General features: G+C 38.4%; 2 protein-coding genes across 2 annotated transcripts; both read right to left on the reverse strand.

Annotated features, from left to right (window-relative positions):
• Window positions 1-3298: 3298 nt before the first annotated feature.
• On the reverse strand, window positions 3299-8189 carry LOC115920238. The gene is made up of 4 exons (XM_030975584.1): window positions 7828-8189; window positions 7438-7509; window positions 4289-6546; window positions 3299-3953 (listed from the first exon to the last, which is right to left on the reverse strand). Exons 1-4 carry the CDS (start codon window positions 7850-7852, stop codon window positions 3681-3683), a joined length of 2628 nt encoding a protein of 875 aa, XP_030831444.1. The 5' UTR covers window positions 7853-8189; the 3' UTR covers window positions 3299-3680.
• Window positions 8190-17692: 9503 nt separating this feature from the next.
• Window positions 17693-20860, reverse strand: LOC115920239 (adhesion G-protein coupled receptor D1-like). The gene is made up of 2 exons (XM_030975585.1): window positions 20380-20860; window positions 17693-19420 (listed from the first exon to the last, which is right to left on the reverse strand). Exons 1-2 carry the CDS (start codon window positions 20722-20724, stop codon window positions 19193-19195), a joined length of 573 nt encoding a protein of 190 aa, XP_030831445.1. The 5' UTR covers window positions 20725-20860; the 3' UTR covers window positions 17693-19192.
• Between the last annotated feature and the right edge of the window lie 519 nt (window positions 20861-21379).

The following is a 21379-nucleotide window of genomic DNA, read 5'->3' on the forward strand; positions in this document are numbered from 1 at the left end:
CTCTATCTCTGTATCCCCTATGCCTCCCTCTCTCTCTCTCTTTCGGTCCTCTACCTCTGTTTCCCCTATGCCTCCCCCCTCTCTCTCTCTCTCTCTGTCTCTCTCTTTCGGTCCTCTATCTCTGTATCCCCTATGCCTCCCTCTCTCTCTCTCTTTCGGTCCTCTACCTCTGTATCCCCTATGCCTCCCCTCTCTCTCTCTCTCTCTCTCTCTCTCTCTTTCGGTCCTCTATCTCTGTATCCCCTATGCCTCCCCCCTCTCTCTCTCTCTCTCTCTCTCTCTCTCTCTTTCGGTCCTCTATCTCTGTATCCCCTATGCCTCCCTCTTTTTCGGTCCTCTATCTCTGTATCCCCTATGCCTCCCTCTCTCTCTCTCTTTCGGTCCTCTACCTTTGTATACCCTATGCCTCCCCCCTCTCTCTCTCTCTTTCGGTCCTCTACCTTTGTATACCCTATGCCTCCCCCCTCTCTCTCTCTCTTTCGGTCCTCTACCTCTGTATCCCCTATGCCTCCCTCTCTCTCTCTCTCTCTCTCTCTCTCTCTTTCGGTCCTCTCTCTCTGTATCCCCTATACCTCCCCCTCTCTCTCTCTCATTCCCCCTCTCTCTCCCTCTCTCTCTCTCACACACACACACACACACACGCACGCACACACATACTATGAAGATGCAAAATAAAGACACGGAACACATTAGACCTCAAGATTAATGTAGTTTAATTCTAATTACAAGACATAAGTATCAGTATGAATCTAATCATAATACTAAAAAAACACAACACTCACATCTGCACATCCCCTCCCCCCCCCCCCCCCACACACATATATGTATGTGGTTTATATACTTATATATAAGAACAAGTACTCAATATTCCCAGAACCCCGGCCAGGGTTGCTCTTCCATATAAAACTTGTTATGTTTTAATGTTTTTTCTGTTGTTGTTATTTTTCTTCTTCAATTGTTTAATCGGATCTTTTCATGCAAGATTCCCAACAAGGTTAATCAATAAGACAAATGTGCCCCAAGGTACCCCATATAACGTTTTAGTGAATCACAAATGTTGTCTGATCTCGTTAAATGTGCATACTATTATATTAAACAAACAATTAAATCCACTTCTCTGGCGATGGACTATCATCGCAGGAGTAATCACGGGATTAATATCTTCACTATAAGAAAGTGTAGCTCCCGAGATCACTGAGGCGATGATAAATAGCTCAACGGCCACGGTAGTGAGTAATGATTATTTGCTTTATTCCACTTTGACAACACTTTTAGGTCTAGTAGATCTAAGTGTCGATCTAACATTGGATTAATTAATGTTCAAGCCACTAGTACATACAGTTCACATATTAAACTAGTTGATTATTATTCCTATTTTATAACCAAGCGAGATGAATGACATTTATCCACCAACAGAACCTTAAAACTTTATTGCAAATGTCACATACATATCTTATATCACATGAATAATAAAATGTTTATGGCCGTCTAAAAAACGCGGGTACTTGTACAAACTGAACCCAAGTTGAATCATTATACAGATAGTGAATGTGTTTGAGTGCAATGGTACAATATTTTGCATTCGGTGAAAGATAATAGACGCTTTATTCAACGAGAAACGAAGTTAAAGGTAAAGACCAGTATTGGTAACGCCCCAATTTCAAAAATGAAATGGAAGCTCTCATTACCAATCATGTGAAAGAATATGTTTTGACTAATACATGATGATAAAAAATTTGACGGGAAACCGCCTACTAATTCATATATTTGGTAAATTTATCTCTCTCATGGTCGTGTGAGAGAGATAGGGTAGTCCCATATACATCTTTCTGTGTATAGTGCTTGTAACTTTACGAAGAATGGGCCAAATTTCTTATCATTTTGATGATTCCAGAACCTTGCAGATGCTAGATGCTAGATGATCAACCTTTTCTGATCGATTCCACAACGTTTCTTTCACAATGCAATCGCATGACCATTACTGGTCTTTACCTTTAATATTGAACTTAATGAAAACGAGGCATTATTTTTCGACAGAATTTTAATAAACGTATTGTTAACGTGTTTGTACATTATTGGAGTTTTATAAAAATCTGATATATTTCAGTGTATTTGGTTTTGCAATAAAATATTTATCGATGAACAAGTTTCTGTCTGAACGAAAGGCAGGGCATATAAAAATGAAACTCATCCCCAAGTGATTGCAAATAACATAGATAGTAAACAACATACATTCTTGGACGAGAATAAATGTTAACACCCTAATCAGTCTGGTTTTAGACCTAAACATTCAACAGCTACTGCCCTTGCAAAACTGGTAAATCAATGGTCGATGAATATTTGCCTTCATATAGGTCTTCGGAAGGCTTTTGTTACCGTGACCATGAGCTACTTTTAAATAAACTAGCTTGTGTAGGTTGTAGTAATAGGACTATTTATTGGTTAAAATCATATTTAGGTGATCGACAACAAGTGACTCAATTCAAAGGAGCCAAGTCGCATTCATCAACCATCAAATTTGGTGTGCCACAAGTTTAAATTCTTGGTCTCCTTTTATTTTCAATATATGTTAATAGTCTACCTGAATGTAATCCTGAAGGTATCATAGATAATTATTTATACTGTTACGAATAATTGCATTTCAATTACAGTCAGAATGCTAATTGCATATATTACGTGTTGTTAGGTAGAGCAAGTAATAATGTTTATTCTACCTAGCAACAACTAATGCATGCAATTGGAACCCTGACTATTGAGATACATTTATTCGTAACACGTGGATGAAATGATTCGGATCGAGGCGCTTTAAAGAGTCATGTGCATACATTTCGTTACAGTACGAAATGACCTTTTGAGAAGTATTCGGGACCGTTTCGAGACACACACGACGACTGTGACTATTTTGAGAGAAGAGTTGTAGCACGAATTTGAGACCATGCTCAAAATTCCAGCGACACGATAAAAGGGACCTGCTATTCACGCGAGGTAATTGATATTTTGGAAACTTCCTCGAGAATGCTATACGAATTTGTCGATATGGGCTCTTCGAAGTGCACGGTTATTGCTCTTATTCCTATTTATGACATTTCAGGTGGCCTTTTGGGACCTAAAATTGCTATGAAGGTAATTTTAGAGCCCAAAATGTGTGACATTTAGATTAAATCCGATCAAACCAATTCAGCTCCGCTTTAAAAAAAAATACGGTGACCGTTAATTTGACAATTTAATGATCATAAAAATACCCGGGCCGGCTGGTTGTGTATATTATAACCTAACACGAAAAAGCCAACATTGTCATTGGCTGGAATAAAACGTATTAGGTGCTATTTCGATCTTTCAACGGCTGGTTCAAAATTATTGAATATTTGTGGGGGCCCCAAAAATGGTTACATTTATGGATTTATTTATTTATTATTTATGATTTTTCATTTAAATTGCATGCTCTTCCGAATTTGACACTCGGTTTTTCGTTATCTCACACAAAAAATATTATGTGTGGGCCCCTCTATGCCAACACTCAATCATCCCTTTAATAGATGACATCTTCACCCCACCCCTTCACTTAATCTCTCTCTCTCTGTTGACGAGTAGGAATTGCGACGGCCGTTTTACTACCCCCTCCCCTTTGCAACTTATGGTCAGTATCTACTCTTTCTTCCTTCCATTTATATTTATAGTGTCTACTGTTTCTCACTACATTGTGTGCGTCCATCTTTTGTTCCAGTATTACTACGACCGCTTGAATACTCTCTTCGAGAAAGAGTCGTCCACAGCGTTGAGTTCTCCATGGATGTTCGCCAGAGTTTCTTCACTCGTTTGTTGGCACCAAATGAAATAATAATGAAGACGCCTTGGAGACTGATGATGATGACGAAGAGATAGTCCATGAAGGGGACATCGATGACCATAGCTAAGAACCCAAATAACCAGGCGAATCCAAGAAGAGCTGAGATCTATTTACAAATGACGAGAAGGAAGAGAGATCGAGAGAAAGCATGTCTAAAGGAGAGTTCATACCCACTAAAGCATAGTTTGTTTCATGATAAATAGGGACACATACATTTTCCCAAACGTTCGAGCAGTAGAATAAGTCAGTAAAATTTTACTAAAATGTGACATTAATTCTTAGTTCTGATGATAAAACTTTTGATGCGTCGTATCGCCTATAAAGCAAATATTGTAGGAAGGCTAAAAAAAATGGACAGGTGTGAATGTTGCTGGAAAATTACTCTTGAATATTAAATGATAATAATGATAATAATACTAATAACATTTCTCCGAAACCTACCTTGACATATATTCTGAGTTCAACAGCCAATTGTTTGAATTGTGATTCCTGGCCAGGTTTTAGCACCGATGTTGTTTTTTTGGTAGAATGAATTCCATGTACCGTGATGATAAAAAACACGAGATTGGATAGAAGACATACAGACATTGGAACAAAGAACATTACTATGCTAGATAGTTTGGCAAGCCAGCATGTATTACTATCGTATTCCAAGAAAGGACCATTCTGGAATCCTCCGAACTGAAGGACCAAAGTGATCGAGACAAAGACGAGAGGAGTGCCCCATCCAATAACAAGAAAAGCCACCATCTTACGACCAAATGAGCCAGATGAAAATGATTTTATCTTGTTTGCTGCAAAGCTTCGACTCAGGTCCCAAGCAAGGATAGTCGTCCAAACAAACGAAGCAAGGAAGAAGAAGTGGGATAACGCAGCAACAACTATAGAAGGTATTCTAAACTGGGAGACTGAAAGACGTATGTACTGAAGAAAGATTTGTCCAAGGAACAAGGCAACAATGAAATTCATTATGGAGACACCCTGACGATTCCGCAAGGTAGAGAAGGAAATGTAAGTTATTAACGTAGCGAAAAGACAAACTGATGATACGGCAAATAGAACATGGCCTATGATCATCAATGACCTTCTACTTATGGGTGTGACCTGATCACTATAGCAGATGCTTATGGAACCATCGGGATGAATCAGAATGTCCTCTATGTCGTACATCTGACCTTGATACAGAATAACAGACTGGTTTTCTTGATAGTCCCATTCTAAGGAATCATTGGAAACCGTGAAGAAAGAGCAGGTTTGGAGAGCAATCTCGGTCCCACACACCACAAACTGATACTCTGATGAGACGGTGGCACTGCTGAACTGCATGTTGGTGATATTACTCCACCATTTTGGTCGAATATAAGTTCCATTGAAGAAAATAAAAGACTCGTTGTTGCTAAGAGAAGCCGTAAAATCAAAATTGTGTCCGACAAACATTTCCTCGGGACAACGATGTGTTATGTTTCCAGGGTTGTCTTCGACAAAACAGGACTGACTAGCTGATATTACCATGTCTTTACATTGGTCGCGGCTAGGAGTTTTAATTCGATGTATGATATCGCTCTGGATTATATCAAGAGATGGGTTCATGCCATCCGTGTAAATCAAACTGAATGTGATGGCATTATTAACCACGTCTGTTGAAGACCTAACTAGACAAGGTGGCGGAGCTGTTAAAGTTAGTGTGGTATTATCTATGGTCACCTCCCTGAAACAAACCATCTCTTTTAAACACTCTTCAGATCCGTTATTTTGTTTGACCCCAAAATGTTTGGATTGACAGACGGGCCAATCAGATGATATCGGAGCGCAGTTACCATTGTCATCCAACTCGAATCCGTCTATACATTGTGATTGTATTATTGGGTCGGGGTAGTCAATACGAAAAATATCAATTGCGCCTTCTAATGGTACTGTAATCACTTCATCGATACATATCAAGGAACCTCCATTGCAATAACTGCATGCAGGATGCTTACTTACAACACCTTCAACAATGAATGGTTTGTAATAATACTGACACTCGCGGGCTACCTCTTCGTCTGTCCCGTTCGGACAACTTCCCGATGTATTCACGAGACAAAGTCGAGGTTTGGGAATGGTTCGAACCGAAGGCATGATATTAGATCCGCTGATATTCAGCGAAACGTTGGACTGTGATGTGGGCATTAGTTTCATGCATTCAAGAGTATAATTATCTCCCCACCAACATTGTTGGTCTGCTGAAATGACAACAGCTGTCAACGAACTTTCTTCATACTCATGGCAAGAAGCACAATCTAGGTTTCTGAAGTACGTGTCCTGGTAGATATAAAGAACATCTATAGTTGCATTGGGAGAAACCTCTTCACAGTTTCGATTGACATCCTCCTCTAAAGACCATCCTGATGGGCACCTAGCAATCATCCTGTATCCATGTCCGAGGCGTGGGTCGAATTGAGGAAGGAAAGAATCAACGATACATTCCCATACGTCAAGGTCTAATAGCGTCTCGTTTGGTAAAGCCTTGTTTGATTGAATCTCGTCTGATAGAGTCTCGTTTGATCCTGTCTCGTTGAAAATTGTTAGAGGGTAGTCTGGACAGCAATCACCAAAGAATTGACACATATCATCGCATCTACATACAGTCGTTTCCTCGCCACCAAAACATGATTCTGCCAAGCATGTGTTATCTGCATACTGATATGAATCCATATTTTCTGTGAAAATAAACGGTATAGAAGATATCGTGATTATTCATACGATTTATCGTTTATAGGGTAACCTTTCTTTATGAAAGGTGTATCACACGTTATGAAAATGTTGTTCTCATGTTAATCACAATGGACAAACAATGACCAGATCTGTTACTGACTTCTAGTCTTATTGCTTCGGAGGCACTGGTTTATCAAGACTACTGGCGCTACGTCATTTATTGTAATACGAAATATGATACTGAGTAATAAAAACAAATGATATGCAATATTAGTTGATACATTTGGTCGATATTCACCATTTTACAGATTAACATAATCAATGTAGGTCTAATCATATCAATCAACATGATTATTTGATTAGTATGAAATACAAGCTGAGTAGGCTAATGTATGATATATCAAGCTGGGCCTATTTTTAGTTGTCAACTAACTATGTATTATTGCCTATGTATTTAGTCGGCAACTAGCTTACTACGGTCTTATGAATATGAGCAAAATTCAAGCTGACTGAAATGAACCATTTCGTCGACATACTCTCCAAGACCACCATACACGATACAGACATCATGGTCAGTTTAGATGTTAAATCTCTCTTCACCAATGTTTCTGTCACCGAATCCTGCCGAATCGTCACACAACGCCTCGAAGCTTCTCTCTTACATGGTGCGCCCGCAAGCCTACTGTATATTTAGCTTAGTAAGGTCTTAAGAATATGAGCAAAATTCGAGCTGACTGAAATGAACATGTTTCTTCGTGTTAAACTATTATTTATAATCCAGCACATTCAAGATGTGGCTGTCACACACGGATCAGAGAATCCGAAGCATTTTGCATCTGGTTATTTATCCAATATATCATTTTTTTCTCCAGTGATTATCAATATTCTGTTTTTACCTTCGCTCGAGTCAATATTACTCATGTCCAGAAAATCACTTGATGAAGAAGAAGAAGAGTCCGTGATATAGTCTGAAATACAAACAGGAAATGATATTACCAAACCGAAATATATGACTATTCAAAAGTCTTTAGTGCGATTGTATTAACTAACTATGTATTATTGCCTAATAATAGTCGACAACTAGCTTAGTAAGGTCTTATGAATATGAGCAAAATTCGAGCTGACTGAAATGAACATGTTTCTTCGTGTTAAACTATTATTTATAATCCAGCTCATTCAAGATGTGGCTGTCACACACGGATCAGAGAATCCGAAGCATTTTGCATCTGGTTATTTATCCAATATATCATTTTTCCCCCAGTGATTATCAATATTCTGTTTTTTACCTTCGCTCGAGTCAATATTACTCATGTCCAGAAAATCACTTGATGAAGAAGATTCCGTGATATTGTCTGAAATACAAACAGGAAATGATATTACCAAACCGAAATATATGACTATTCAAAAGTCTTTAGTGCGATTGTATTAACTAACTAACTATGGACTTATCGAAAGCATTCGATATTACCAAACCGAAATATATGACTATTCAAAAGTCTTTAGTGCGATTGTATTAACTAACTAACTATGGACTTATCGAAAGCATTCGATATTACCAAACCGAAATATATGACTATTCAAAAGTCTTTAGTGCGATTGTATTAACTAACTAACTATGGACTTATCGAAAGCATTCGATATTACCAAACCGAAATATATGACTATTCAAAAGTCTTTGGTGCGATTGTATTAACTAACTAACTATGGACTTATCGAAAGCATTCGATACCATGGACCATCGTATATTAATACATAAATTAAAAGCATATGGAGTTAGAGGGATTGTACTTTCTTGGTTTGAAGACTATTTGCGTAATAGACATCAATATGTTATGTTTAAATCTACAACATCTAATATTTCCACCATAGAATGCGGAGTACCACAAGGCTCCATATTAGGTCCCCTACTGTTTTTAGTATATATGAATGATATTGTTAATGCATCACCACTCCTCACATATGTTCTGTTCGCAGACGATACCAACGTATTATATTCGCATAAAGACTTAAACATTCTTATTACAACCCTCAATTTAGAACTAAATAAATTATCATCTTGGTTCAAATCCAATAAACTCTCTTTAAATATTAATAAGACTAATTGTATTTATTTCAAAAACATACACTCTAAACATGTACTTCATTATGATATTTTTAAAGATAACATGCCCATAATTGAAAAAGAAGTTACAAAATTCTTAGGTGTAATGATTGATTCAAACCTAACTTGGAATAGTCATATTAACAACATTTGCATGCTAGTCTCGAGAAGCATAGGCATTTTATATAAATTAAAATATTATCTATCACAAAAGTCACTATTTATGCTTTACAATTCCTTCATTTTGTCATACATATCTTATTATAACATAGTTTGTGGCAATAGTAGTAAGATGAAAATTATGTTAATATATCGTCTCCAAAAGAAAACACTTCGTCTTTGTACACATTCACATTATTTAGCCCATACTGATCCAATATTTTGTAAACTAAAAACATTAAAAATCGCTGACATTCACAGTTTTCAAACTGCAATCTTTATGTATAAATGTTGGATAAATACTATACCTTTGGCATTTCGAAATATTTTTGTTTACAATAGTGATATACATTCTTATCCCACACGACACTCATCTGATTTCCACTTAACAAACCCCAAAATTATTATGGCCTATAAATCGATAAGACATCATGGTCCAGACATTTGGAATGCTTTACCTGACAATATTAAACACTCTGCAACTCTTTATTCATTCAAAGCATCGATGAAAAAATATTTAATATCTACATATTCAAAAACATCATAAGGGTCTCAGAGGTTTTGATTGTTTATTTAAATTAATTTTAGATGACCAGTTCATTAACAATACGAATCGAACACTTACTTCACCTGCACACACCCACTTGCACAAACTTGCACATTTTTCTTCTTTTTTCTTTTTTCTTAATTTCTTTCCACTTTTTATTCAGATACTTTCTGAACAAAATCTTTATATGTGACTCTCTATTCCCCTACATTCTCCTAAAAACAGCGCCATGTACCCCCCCCCCCCCCTTCCCGGCTGCTATCGCCTCAAGCTTCTTTGCTTATGATAGTTGGCCTCTGCATTTATGTTGATTATTTTTACTTACCTCCATACTTTCAAGCTTTAAATTTTTTTTTTTTTTAATATTTTATTTTGTGTGTATTAAGTTGTCACTCTTGATGTAAATCAATTATATTATATACTATTATTGTTATTTGAATGTTTTATATTTGATTTATCAATAAATGCAGAAACATCTGCTAAAAAAAAAACTATGTATTATTGCCTAATAATAGTCGACAACTAGCTTAGTAAGGTCTTATGAATATAAGCAAAATTCGAGCTGACTGAAATGAAGCATTTCGTCGACATACTCTCCAAGACCACCAAACACGATACAGACATCATGGTCAGTTTAGATGTTGAATCTCTCTTCACCAATGTTCCTGTCACCGAATCCTGCCGAATCGTCAAACAATGCCTCGAAGCTGACGACAACATCCCCGACAGAACTCCCCTGACACCGGATGAAATACACGACCTTACGTACTTCTGCCTCAACTAAACTTCCTTCAAATGGCGAGACAATTATTACTACCAGCAACGTCCAGGCGCAGCCATGGGATCGCCTTTTTCACCGGATATAGCCAACATCTTCATGAAGCACTTCGAAACAACGTCACTTCAGACTCTCCCACAACGCCCTTCTCTCTGGCTCCTATATGTCGACGACACATTCGTCATTTGGCCACATAGCAGACGTGACTTAGACCACTTCCTCGCCCACAACAACCAGCATCACCCGAGCATCAAATTCACCATGGAGACCAAGCAAAACAACAGCATCCCCTTCCTAGACGTCCTCTTTACCAAATTGTCATCCGGCAAGCCCGCTCACCAAGTCTACAGGAAACTCCAACACAACGATAGATATCTTCACTACAGATCCGTCCACCATCCATCCGTACTACAATCAGTCCCAAACGCCCTCATCCGCCAAGCCCATCAACTCAGCGATGCCGACCATCTAGACCAGGAAATCCAGCAAGACATAAGATCAAGTCCAGGACTCCCGCCAGCAAGCCCGCAGCCAACACCATCCCTGAAGAGAACCAACCGCAGCTACACCACCGAAACAAACTGTTGTTCTACCCTATATCGGTCAAGCCTATCACAAGATTCAACGTATCCTTCAAGCAGCAGACATCCAAGTTCGACAAAGTTGCTCCAACAAACTCCATTCGATACTCCACTCCCACAAAGATAAGCATCCAAACCACAAGAAAGCTGGAGTCTTCAAAATACCATGCGAATGTGGGAAAGTCTACATTGGTGAAACGGGAAGAAATCTGGAAACAAGACTCAAGGAGCACAGAACCAGCTTCAGACTCATGCAGCGACTGGGATAAGTCCGCCATCGTCAAACTAGCCCAGCAACACGAACACACAATCGAATGGGATAACAGTCATCTCATCTCCATAAAGAAGATCTGGCATGCAAGCCGAATCCGAGAAGCCATCTAAATTCACCGCCACAATACAGTGCCCCAAGACTCAAGATTATACATCAACGGCATCTGGAAACCCCTCATACACAAGTACCCGGTCACTCCTCCTCTACCACCGCCTCCATCACCGCCTTCACCACCCTCGCAGACACCTGTACATTAACCACTCCACCCGCCGAACCCTCTAAGCAGCCACCAGCCTCACAGCTAATGCACAGCAGACGACAGCAGACTACAACGCCGCCTACGTCGGGGACACACACAACGTCTCGCCCACAGCACACCCCACTCATGGATTCGAACCTCTCCTAAGTCCGCAACCCGGAGACTCCAGCCCAGACGGACAAGCAGACGGACAGGCAGACCACCCATGTCCACTCCCCATGACTCAAGCCCACACGGTCATGTATATTTTCCCCACGTCCGCACCCCGGTGACTTAAGCTCACGCACGCAAGCTATTCTCCACTCCTGACGACGGATAGTCAACCTGTTCGAAACGTCGAGCCACTCCCGCCACCCATCCTCTCCAAGCTCTCCTTAGAAATATAAGTTAAGAATGATAACCAACAGTCATTTTCAAGACTAAACCGACAGTCCTTTTCAGGACTTCACACCCTCAAGAACGATTACCGAGAGTCCTTTTCAGGACTCCTCAATCCTCCCTCTCTCTCACATGGTGCACCCGCAAGCCTACTGTATGTTTAGCTTAGAAAGGTCTTAAGAATATGAGCAAAATTCGAGCTGACTGAAATGAACATGTTTCTTCGTGTTAAACTATTATTTATAATCCAGCACATTCAAGATGTGGCTGTCACACACGGATCAGAGAATCCGAAGCATTTTGCATCTGGTTATTTATCCAATATATCATATTTTTTTTCTCCAGTGATTATCAATTTTCTGTTTTTACCTTCGCTCGAGTCAATATTACTCATGTCCAGAAAATCACTTGATGAAGAAGAAGAAGATTCCGTGATATAGTCTGAAATACAAACAGGAAATGATATTACCAAACCGAAATATATGACTATTTAAAAGTCTTTAGTGCGATTGTATTAACTAACTATGTATTATATACCTCACTTAAGTAATCCAGCAATCTGATTGGTCGAAATTGCATTCATAAACTTTAACTGTTCCCGAAAATTCCCGGTAACCATGGTTAAAAAACAGTTCAAAATCCCAATAACCATGGTTATTGGGAAAATAGGTCAGTCTCCATGGTTACCCCATAGGTTTACATGTTAAAAAATGGTCTGAGCGATCGAGGATACCGTACGTGTGCGAAGAATTGGTCGATAATTTCAATACAATTGAATCTCGATCGATCTTACCGATAATTTTATCTTGCATATTGACATTAAGACGAAAATAAACTTCCAAAAACAAAAAAACAACATCTGCCGATAGATCTTGATCTAAATTCGTGCCAATATGCATTGCAAAAGTAAAAGAAGGGCCTGTTTAATGGAGCAGCTGCGAAGCTTCCACCACGCGAAGCCGTTTTCAATTCATTTTAATGTATATATAAGAAAAAAATGCTGGGTATGGTAACAGAGCGCGATAGCCGAGCGGTTTAAGGCGGCGGTTTTCGTTACATCACCTTTGGCACGCAAGAGATCGAATCCCATCTTCGACAAAAGTTTTTTTTTTTTTTTTTTTTTTGGCATATAAAAGTATTAATGACTGCTTTGAGAGAAATAGTTGTTTTTATACGCTCTCGGGAAGGTTACAATTGGGCTATTGCCCTCGGCACGCCTCGGGGCAATAGCACAATTCTAACCTTCCCTTGAGCGTATAAAAACAACTATTTCTCTCAAAGCAGTCATTAATACTATATTATTGCCTAATAACAGTCGACAACTAGCTTAGTACGGTCTAATGAATATGAGCAAAATTCGAGTTGACTGAAATGAACATGTTTCTTCGTGTTAAACAATTATTTATAATCCAGCACATTCAAGATGTGGCTGTCACACACGGATCAGAGAATCCGAAGCATTTTGCATCTGGTTATTTATCCAATAATATCATTTTTTTCTCCAGTGATTATCAATATTCTGTTTTTACCTTCGCTCGAGTCAATATTACTCATGTCCAGAAAATCACTTGATGAAGAAGATTCCGTGATATAGTCTGAAATACAAACAGGAAATGATATTACCAAACCGAAATATATGACTATTTAAAAGTCTTTAGTGCGATTGTATTAACTAACTATGTATTATTGCCTAATAATAGTCGACAACTAGCTTAGTAAGGTCTTATGAATATAAGCAAAATTCGAGCTGACTAAAATGAAGCATTTCGTCGACATACTCTCCAAGACCACCATACACGATACAGACATCATGGTCAGTTTAGATGTTGAATCTCTCTTCACCAATGTTCCTGTCACCGAATCCTGCCGAATCGTCAAACAACGCCTCGAAGCTGACGACAACCTCCCCGACAGAACTCCCCTGACACCGGATGAAATACACGACCTACGTACTTCTGCCTCAACTTCCTTCAAATGGCGAGACAATTATTACTACCAGCAACGTCAAGGCGCAGCCATGGGATCGCCTTTTTCACCGGATATAGCCAACATCTTCATGGAGCACTTCGAAACAATTAACGTCACTTCAGACTCTCTCACAACGCTCTTCTCTCTGGCTCCTATATGTCGACGACACATTCGTCATTTGGCCACATAGCAGACGTGACTTAGACCACTTCCTCGCCCACAACAACCAGCATCACCCGAGCATCAAATTCACCATGGAGACCAAGCAAAACAACAGCATCCCTTTCCTAGACGTCCTCTTTACCAAATTGTCATCCGGCAAGCCCGCTCACCAAGTCTACAGGAAACTCCAACACAACAATAGATATCTTCACTACAGATCCGTCCACCATCCATCCGTACTACAATCAGTCCCAAACGCCCTCATTCGCCAAGCCCATCAACTCAGCGATGCCGACCATCTAGACCAGGAAATCCAGCAAGACATAAGATCAAGTCCAGGACTCCCGCCAGCAAGCCCGCAGCCAACACCATCCCTGAAGAGAACCAATCCGCAGCTACACCACCGAAACAAACTGTTGTTCTACCCTATATCGGTCAAGCCTATCACAAGATTCAACGTATCCTTCAAGCTGCAGACATCCAAGTTCGACAAAGTTGCTCCAACAAACTCCATTCGATACTCTACTCTCACAAAGATAAGCATCCAAACCACAAGAAAGCTGGAGTCTACAAAATACCATGCGAATGTGGAAAAGTCTACATTGGTGAAACGGGGAGAAATCTGGAAACAAGACTCAAGGAGCACAGAACCAGCTTCAGACTCAGCGACTGGGATAAGTCCGCCATCGTCAAACACGCCCACGACCGACGACAGACAAGTCTTGCACATGCATTTTGGACTCTTTGTAACTTAGCTATCAGAGAATCAGGCATTCCAAACAGCAACCCATTACAATAATCATGCTTACTTGTGATAAGAGCATGTACAACCAATTTCATACTTTCTTGATCAAAATATTTGCGGATACGTCAGAGATTTTACAGAAGATAGTATGTTAATTTGCATATATTTTCAACATGTGTTTCCATGTTCAAATCAGTATCAAAGTATACTTCTAAATTCCTTGCTGTAACAGAGGGTATCACATTGAAGGATCCAACTCTTACACTTTCAATGCTTATTTTTTTAGATCTGTTGTGGAGTTCCTATAACCACAAATTCACTCTTACTATCGTTTAGCTTATCTATCGTCCTTGTTTTCACGAAGTGACGGTAGTGAGGAAAATCGTCACGCAAAGTGAATGCAATTTTTTTTCACTACCGTCACTTCGTGAAAACAGCGACGCTATGAATAAAATTAACACATTTTTCCAACATTGAAACACTTGCATCTTGAAAAAATTAATGTGACAAGAAATAATTTTGGAAATAAGACCTACTGTGCCTTTCCTACGCGTACCAAAATAATAGCTGATTCTAATGTTATCCCGATTGTTTTAGTTTTTGAGTTGGTATTGTTCTTTTTCTCTCAACAAACAAAATCGAATACATTAAAGATAAACTTGAGTTCTGGTAAACAAAAAACATGCTACATGATCAACTTTTTCTGATCAATTCCACACCTTTTCTTTCACAATGCAATCGCATGACCAGAACTCAACTTTATCTTTAATTGTACAAGTTTCAACATATTGTAGTTAAATATCACATTTGACTTAATACAATGAAAATTAACTTCTTCAATATAATATACATGATATGTAAGTGATATACCCTCGTCTGTAGAATAGATCAAACTCTGTTTTGCTTCAATGAATAAATCTGTTATGTCTCAGATCATTGATTGCTGATCATATACATCTAATGATTGAAATATTCATTCGTCAACGTGTGATATAAACATTTCTTTCTAATCTTAGTTTTATTCTAAAACAGTTTCATATGCATTTAATATATTGTTGTATTTTGACAAAATTGTTTTAGTAATTACAAAAAAAATGAAAACAAAGAAAGAGAGAGATAGAAAATTGTCATTGTACTGAAAGAGAAAGCTTAGCATGATAATATTGTTTGTAGAGAGAGGTAAATTTGTTAATATTGTATTGAGAAAGGAATAAATAATTATTGTAATGAAACAGAGAGATAGAGAGGTTGCGGTGAACTTGATAATATGTTACTGTTTCTTGTATTGAGTGAGAGAAAGGGAGAAAGGTGGGAGCGAAAAGGATGATATTGTAATGTTTCTTGTATTGAGTAAGAGAGAGAGAGAGAGAGAGAGAGATTGCTTTCATCGGATTCATTCACATGTTTATTTTTTTAAGATTTAATTTGACATGATTCGCTTCTGTTACTCTAATTCTATTTTGTTTGCATAATGGTGTTTTCAATTTGATATTACAGTTCTGTATATTGTTCTAAAGATAACAGGTTTACCAGGGATTTATATTTTCTGTGTTGCTTTTGTTTTCTACCAACACGGTAATCTAATTTTTCTTCTTCAGAAGTTATATACTTTTCAATGTAAACTGAAGGTGGAGTCGGAAAATAAAGTCAGTGCCCATACATGTTTTCTTTCTTAGCCCTTTTGTAGACCTTCTCTTCTCTCTGTCTGTCCGTCTCTTTCTTTCTCTCTTTCACTCTATCTCTCTCCCACCCTTTATCTCTCTCTCTCTCTCTCTCTCTCACTCAAAGAAATTGACTTTACAGAGGCAAAATAACGGAACACGTTAGACCTCAAAATGTAGTTTAATTCGAATTACGAGACATAAGTATCGGTATGAATCTAGTTATTATACAAACACAAAACACACGCTCACGTGTCCACACACCCCAAAACATGTGTGTGGTATATACACATATATATAAGAATAAGTATTCAATATTCCCAGAACCCAAGGTTGCCTCTTCCATACAAAAATGTCTCACGTACATACGATTCTAATAGGTTGAAATTAAGTTTAAGTTTGATGATTTAATTTTTTTTTTTTAATAATTGTTAATCGGATCTTTTCATGCGAGCTTAACAACAAGGCTAGCCAACAAAACAGATAGCACTTATAATAACGTTTGAGTGAATCACAGATTTTGTCAGATCTCGTACAATATACATATTATCATATATTACATGTATTAAACAAACAATTATACCCACTTCTCTTGCGGTGGGGCATGCTATCGTCGCAGAAGTAATCTCGGTGTTGCTATCTACACTAAGAAAATGTAGCTCCCGTGATCATCGAGGCGATGATATTTATCCCACCGGCCACAGTATTCAGTAATGATTATTTTGCTTCATTTTCCACTTCAACAACACTTTTAGGTTTAGTAGATCTAGGTCTCGATTTAACATTGGATTAATTAACGTTCATTACACTAGTGCATACCGTTCACATAAACGAGTTAATTGTTATTCATACTTTATAATCAGACTAGATGAATGAGGAAAAACATTGATCCATCAACAGTACCCTGATCTTTATTGTAAATGCCACAAATATATCTAATAACATGAATAATAAAAATGTTCATGGCCGTCTAAAAATGCGGGTATTTCGTACACACTGATCAGAAGTTGAATCAAATACATTATCAATTTGGCATCAGCTCCCTTTTTTGCGAGGGGGGAGGAGGGGTTCAGGTATGCTCTGTATAGGGGAGATGGTATAGCAGTCATCGTCCCCCAAGTGTCGGCCCTAAAGGTAGTTCCCACTTAACTGCCACAGCTCGTGACCAGCAGGAGATACAGAATTGTGAGGAAATTAGCGAGAGTTGTTATTAAAGATTCACACTGAATTGGTATCTTCGACACATTTGCATATGTCGCACAAACTCCTGTCAAGATTTTGGCTTAAATTCGCCTAGAGTTCGCCTTCGTGTCGTGTGCCATTCCCGCCCCCCCCCCCCCCCACTCCGAGAACGGACGGACCCCATGCGTGTTACCAAAATGTCCTTTTCGTAACAAAAGAAAAAGGTCGACCCGTATTGACTTTACACACCGGACTTTTGCTGAAAGGGGGGGGGGCTGAAAAAGGCTCGTATAACAAAAGAAAAAGGTCGACCCGTATTGACTTTACACACCGGACTTTTGCTGAAAAGAGGGGGGGGGGTCGTTTGGAACAAGCATATGAGTACCCTAAATAACACTGAGTGGGGGGAGGGGGGCGGTGTGCCATTCGTGCGAATGTCGTTCATTTTGGGGGTCAGCGATTTAGTCTCAAAGCGTCTTAGATATCAACATTTGTACAGAATTAGTTATTTTGAACCCCAATTTGAATGCACTAACAGCGCATTTCGCACCAGGAATGGCAGATTATTATTTTTGTCAAGTTAGTTTCCAATACGTCACAATTTAATTATTAGGTTGCCAACTGGAATCCCTCACAAAGTTGTCTCACTTTCTCGCACTTTCTCATACTCGGAAACAAATAAACCAATTCGTAATGTAACCAAATGTAGGCATATGCCTTTGTGAAGCGCCTCGATACGAAGTATTTCATTCACGTGAAATGTTACGAATAATTGTATTTCAATTATAATCAGAACGCAAATTGCATATTCGTTGTGTTGCTAGATAGGGTAAACCATAATGTTTGTTCTACCTAGCAACAACTGATGTATGCAATTGAAATCCCTGACTATTGAGATACATTTATTCGTATCGAGTCACTTAAAAAAAAACATATGACATTGCATTCATTTCGTTACATTACGAAAATGACCTATTGAGAAGTGGTCGGGACGGTTTCGAGACACACGCGACGACTGTGACTATTTAGAAAGAAGATTTGTGAGATAATTTCTATTTTTAGAAACTCCCTTGCGAATGCTATTCGAATTTGTCGCAACTTCGCAAGATACGAGCTCTTAAAGGAACAGTTGGGTTTTCGTTTAAGACCGCAATTAAGACCTTCGAAGTGCACGGTTATGATTGCTCTTATTCCTATTTATGACATTTCGAGTCCCCCTTTGGGGCCTAAAATTGCTATGAAGGTAATTTTAGACCCCAACCTGTGTGAAATTTAAATTTAATCCGATCATACCAATTCAGCTCCGCATTTAAATAAATTACGGTGACTGCTAATTTAATAATAATAACAATACACGGGCCGGCTGGTTGTGCATATTATAACCTAAGACGATAAAGCCAACATTGGCATTGGCTGGAAGTAAACGTATAAGGCGCTATATCGTTCTTTCAACGGCTGTTCAAAATTATTGAATATTTTGTGGGGCCCCAAAAATGGTTAAATTTATTAATATTTTAGCCGTCTTTTATACGATTTTGATCAAACAAAGATGATTTGGTTAATGAAATTGTATGCTCTTTCAAATTAGACACATTACCTGACACACACAAATATTTTGTGTAGCGCCCTCTATACCGAAAACTCAACACTCCCTTTAATCGATAATATCTTCACGCCACCCCTTCACTTACTCCCTCTCTCTGTGTTGACGAGTATGAACTGTACCTGCCGTTTTACTACCCTTTCCCCTTTAGCAACTTACGGTCAGTATCTGCTCCTTCTTCCTTCCATGTATATTTAATAGTGTCTAATGTTTCTCACTACATTGTGTGCGTCCAACTTGTGTTCCAGTACTACTACGAGCGCTTGAAAACTCTCTCCGAGACAGCCTGAGTCGTCCACATCCATGAATTCTGCGAAGATGTTCGCCAGAGTTTCTTCACTCGTTTGTTGGTACCGAATGAAATAAAAATGAAGACGCCTTGGAGACTGATGACGATGATGAAGAGATAGTCCATGAAGGGGACTCTGATGACCATAGCTAAGAACCCAAATAACCAGGCGAATCCAAGAAGAGCTGAGATCTATAACAAATGACGAGAAGGAAGAGAGATCGATTGAAAGCATGTTTGAAGAAGAGTTCATTTGTACCCACTAAGCAATATACTTGTAATGAGAATTTCTTTAAAGGTAGGAGAAAAAAATCAGAGGCGGTAGAGAGAGAGATAGAGGGTGATGTGGGGGGGGGGAGGTAGATAGTGCAATATATTGAACGGTTGTTTCCTATTATTGTACATGCTTCAAAATGAGGAAAAAAAAACATTGTAGGCCTATATTCATGTATGAAAAAAGAAATGGCCACTCAATTCGTAATTTTGTCTACATATTTTGTTTCACATCTTTATCATTGTTATACTATTGTTATATTGATACTATGTTGTAAATATGTTTGTACTCTCATACCCCAAGAGGGGGTCGATAGAGTCAATAAAATCTTACAATCTTACAATCTTACAGAGACACCAAGTTTCTCCAAAATGTTCGTGCAGTAGCATAAGAAGGTTAAATGTTGCTCATATGTGAAATTAGTTCTGATGATAAAACTCTTCATGCGTCGTACAGAGCATATAACGTAGGAGGGCTTGAAAAGAAATGGGCAAGTGAGAATTTTGCTGGATAATAATGTTGAATATTTAATGAAAATAACAATAAAAACGATAATGGTATTTATAATAATACAAATTGTAATGTTGAATATTTTGCTGGATAATAATGTTGAATATTTAATGAAAATAACAATAAAAACGATAATGGTATCTATAATAATACAAATTGTATCGAATAAAAGTACGATATGACATAGAAAAGAAACATATTGTAAAGAGAAACATAAAACTCTTAAAATAGGTTAAATCAAATAAGGGAAAAGTATGTTTCAGGGGGTCTCTTGAAAGTGGCAGGACAGGTTAAATCTCTGATGGAAAGAGAAATACTGTTTAACGTTTTCTAAGCAGCCACTGTAAAAATGTTTTTCGAAACCTACCTTGACATATATTCTGAGCTCAACAGCCAATTGTTTGAATTGTGATTCCTGGCCAGATTTTAGCACCGATGTTGTTTTCTTGGTAGAATGAACTCCATGTACCGTGATGATAAAAAACACGAGATTGGATAGAAGACATACAGACATTGGAACAAAGAACATTACTATGCTAGAAAGTTTGGTAAGCCAGCATGTATTACTGTCGTATTCCAAGAAAGGACCATTCTGGAATCCTCCGAACTGAAGTACCAAAGTGATCAAGACAAAGACGAGAGGGGTGCCCCATCCAATGACAAGAAAAGATACCATCTTACGACCAAATGAGCTAGATGAAAACGATTTCATCTTACTTGCTGCAAAGCTTCGACTCAGGTCCCAAGCAAGGATAGTAGTCCAAACAAACGAAGCAAGGAAAAAGAAATGGGACAACGCAGCAACAACTATACAAGGTATTCTAAACTGGGAGACTGAAATACTTACGTACTGAACAAAGCAACAATGAAATTCATTATGGATACACCCTGACGATTCCGCAAGGTAGAAAATGCAATATAAGTAATCAACGTAGCAAAAAGACAAACTGATGATACGGCAAACAGAACATGTCCTAGGATTATCAATGTCCTTCTACTAATGGGTGTGACCTGATCAATATAGCAGATGCTTATGGAACCATCGGGATGAATCAGAATGTCCTCTGTGTCGTACATCTGACCTTGATACAGAATAACAGACTGGTTTTCTTGATAGTCCCATTCAATGGAATCATTGGAAACCGTGAAGAAAGAGCAGGTTTGGAGAGCAATCTCGGTCCCACACATTACAAACTGATACACTGATGAGACGGTGGCACTGCTGAACTGCATGTTGGTGATATTACTCCACCATTTTGGTCGAATATAAGTTCCATTGAAGAAAATAAGAGATTCGTTGTTGATAAGAGAAGCCGTAAAATCCAAATATTGTCCAACAAACATTTCCTCGGGACAACCATATGTAA

This window comes from Strongylocentrotus purpuratus, unplaced genomic scaffold (assembly GCF_000002235.5).
Source record: "Strongylocentrotus purpuratus isolate Spur 01 unplaced genomic scaffold, Spur_5.0 spur5_scaffold_8, whole genome shotgun sequence".
In the NCBI taxonomy this organism is placed as follows: Eukaryota; Metazoa; Echinodermata; class Echinoidea; order Camarodonta; family Strongylocentrotidae; genus Strongylocentrotus; species Strongylocentrotus purpuratus.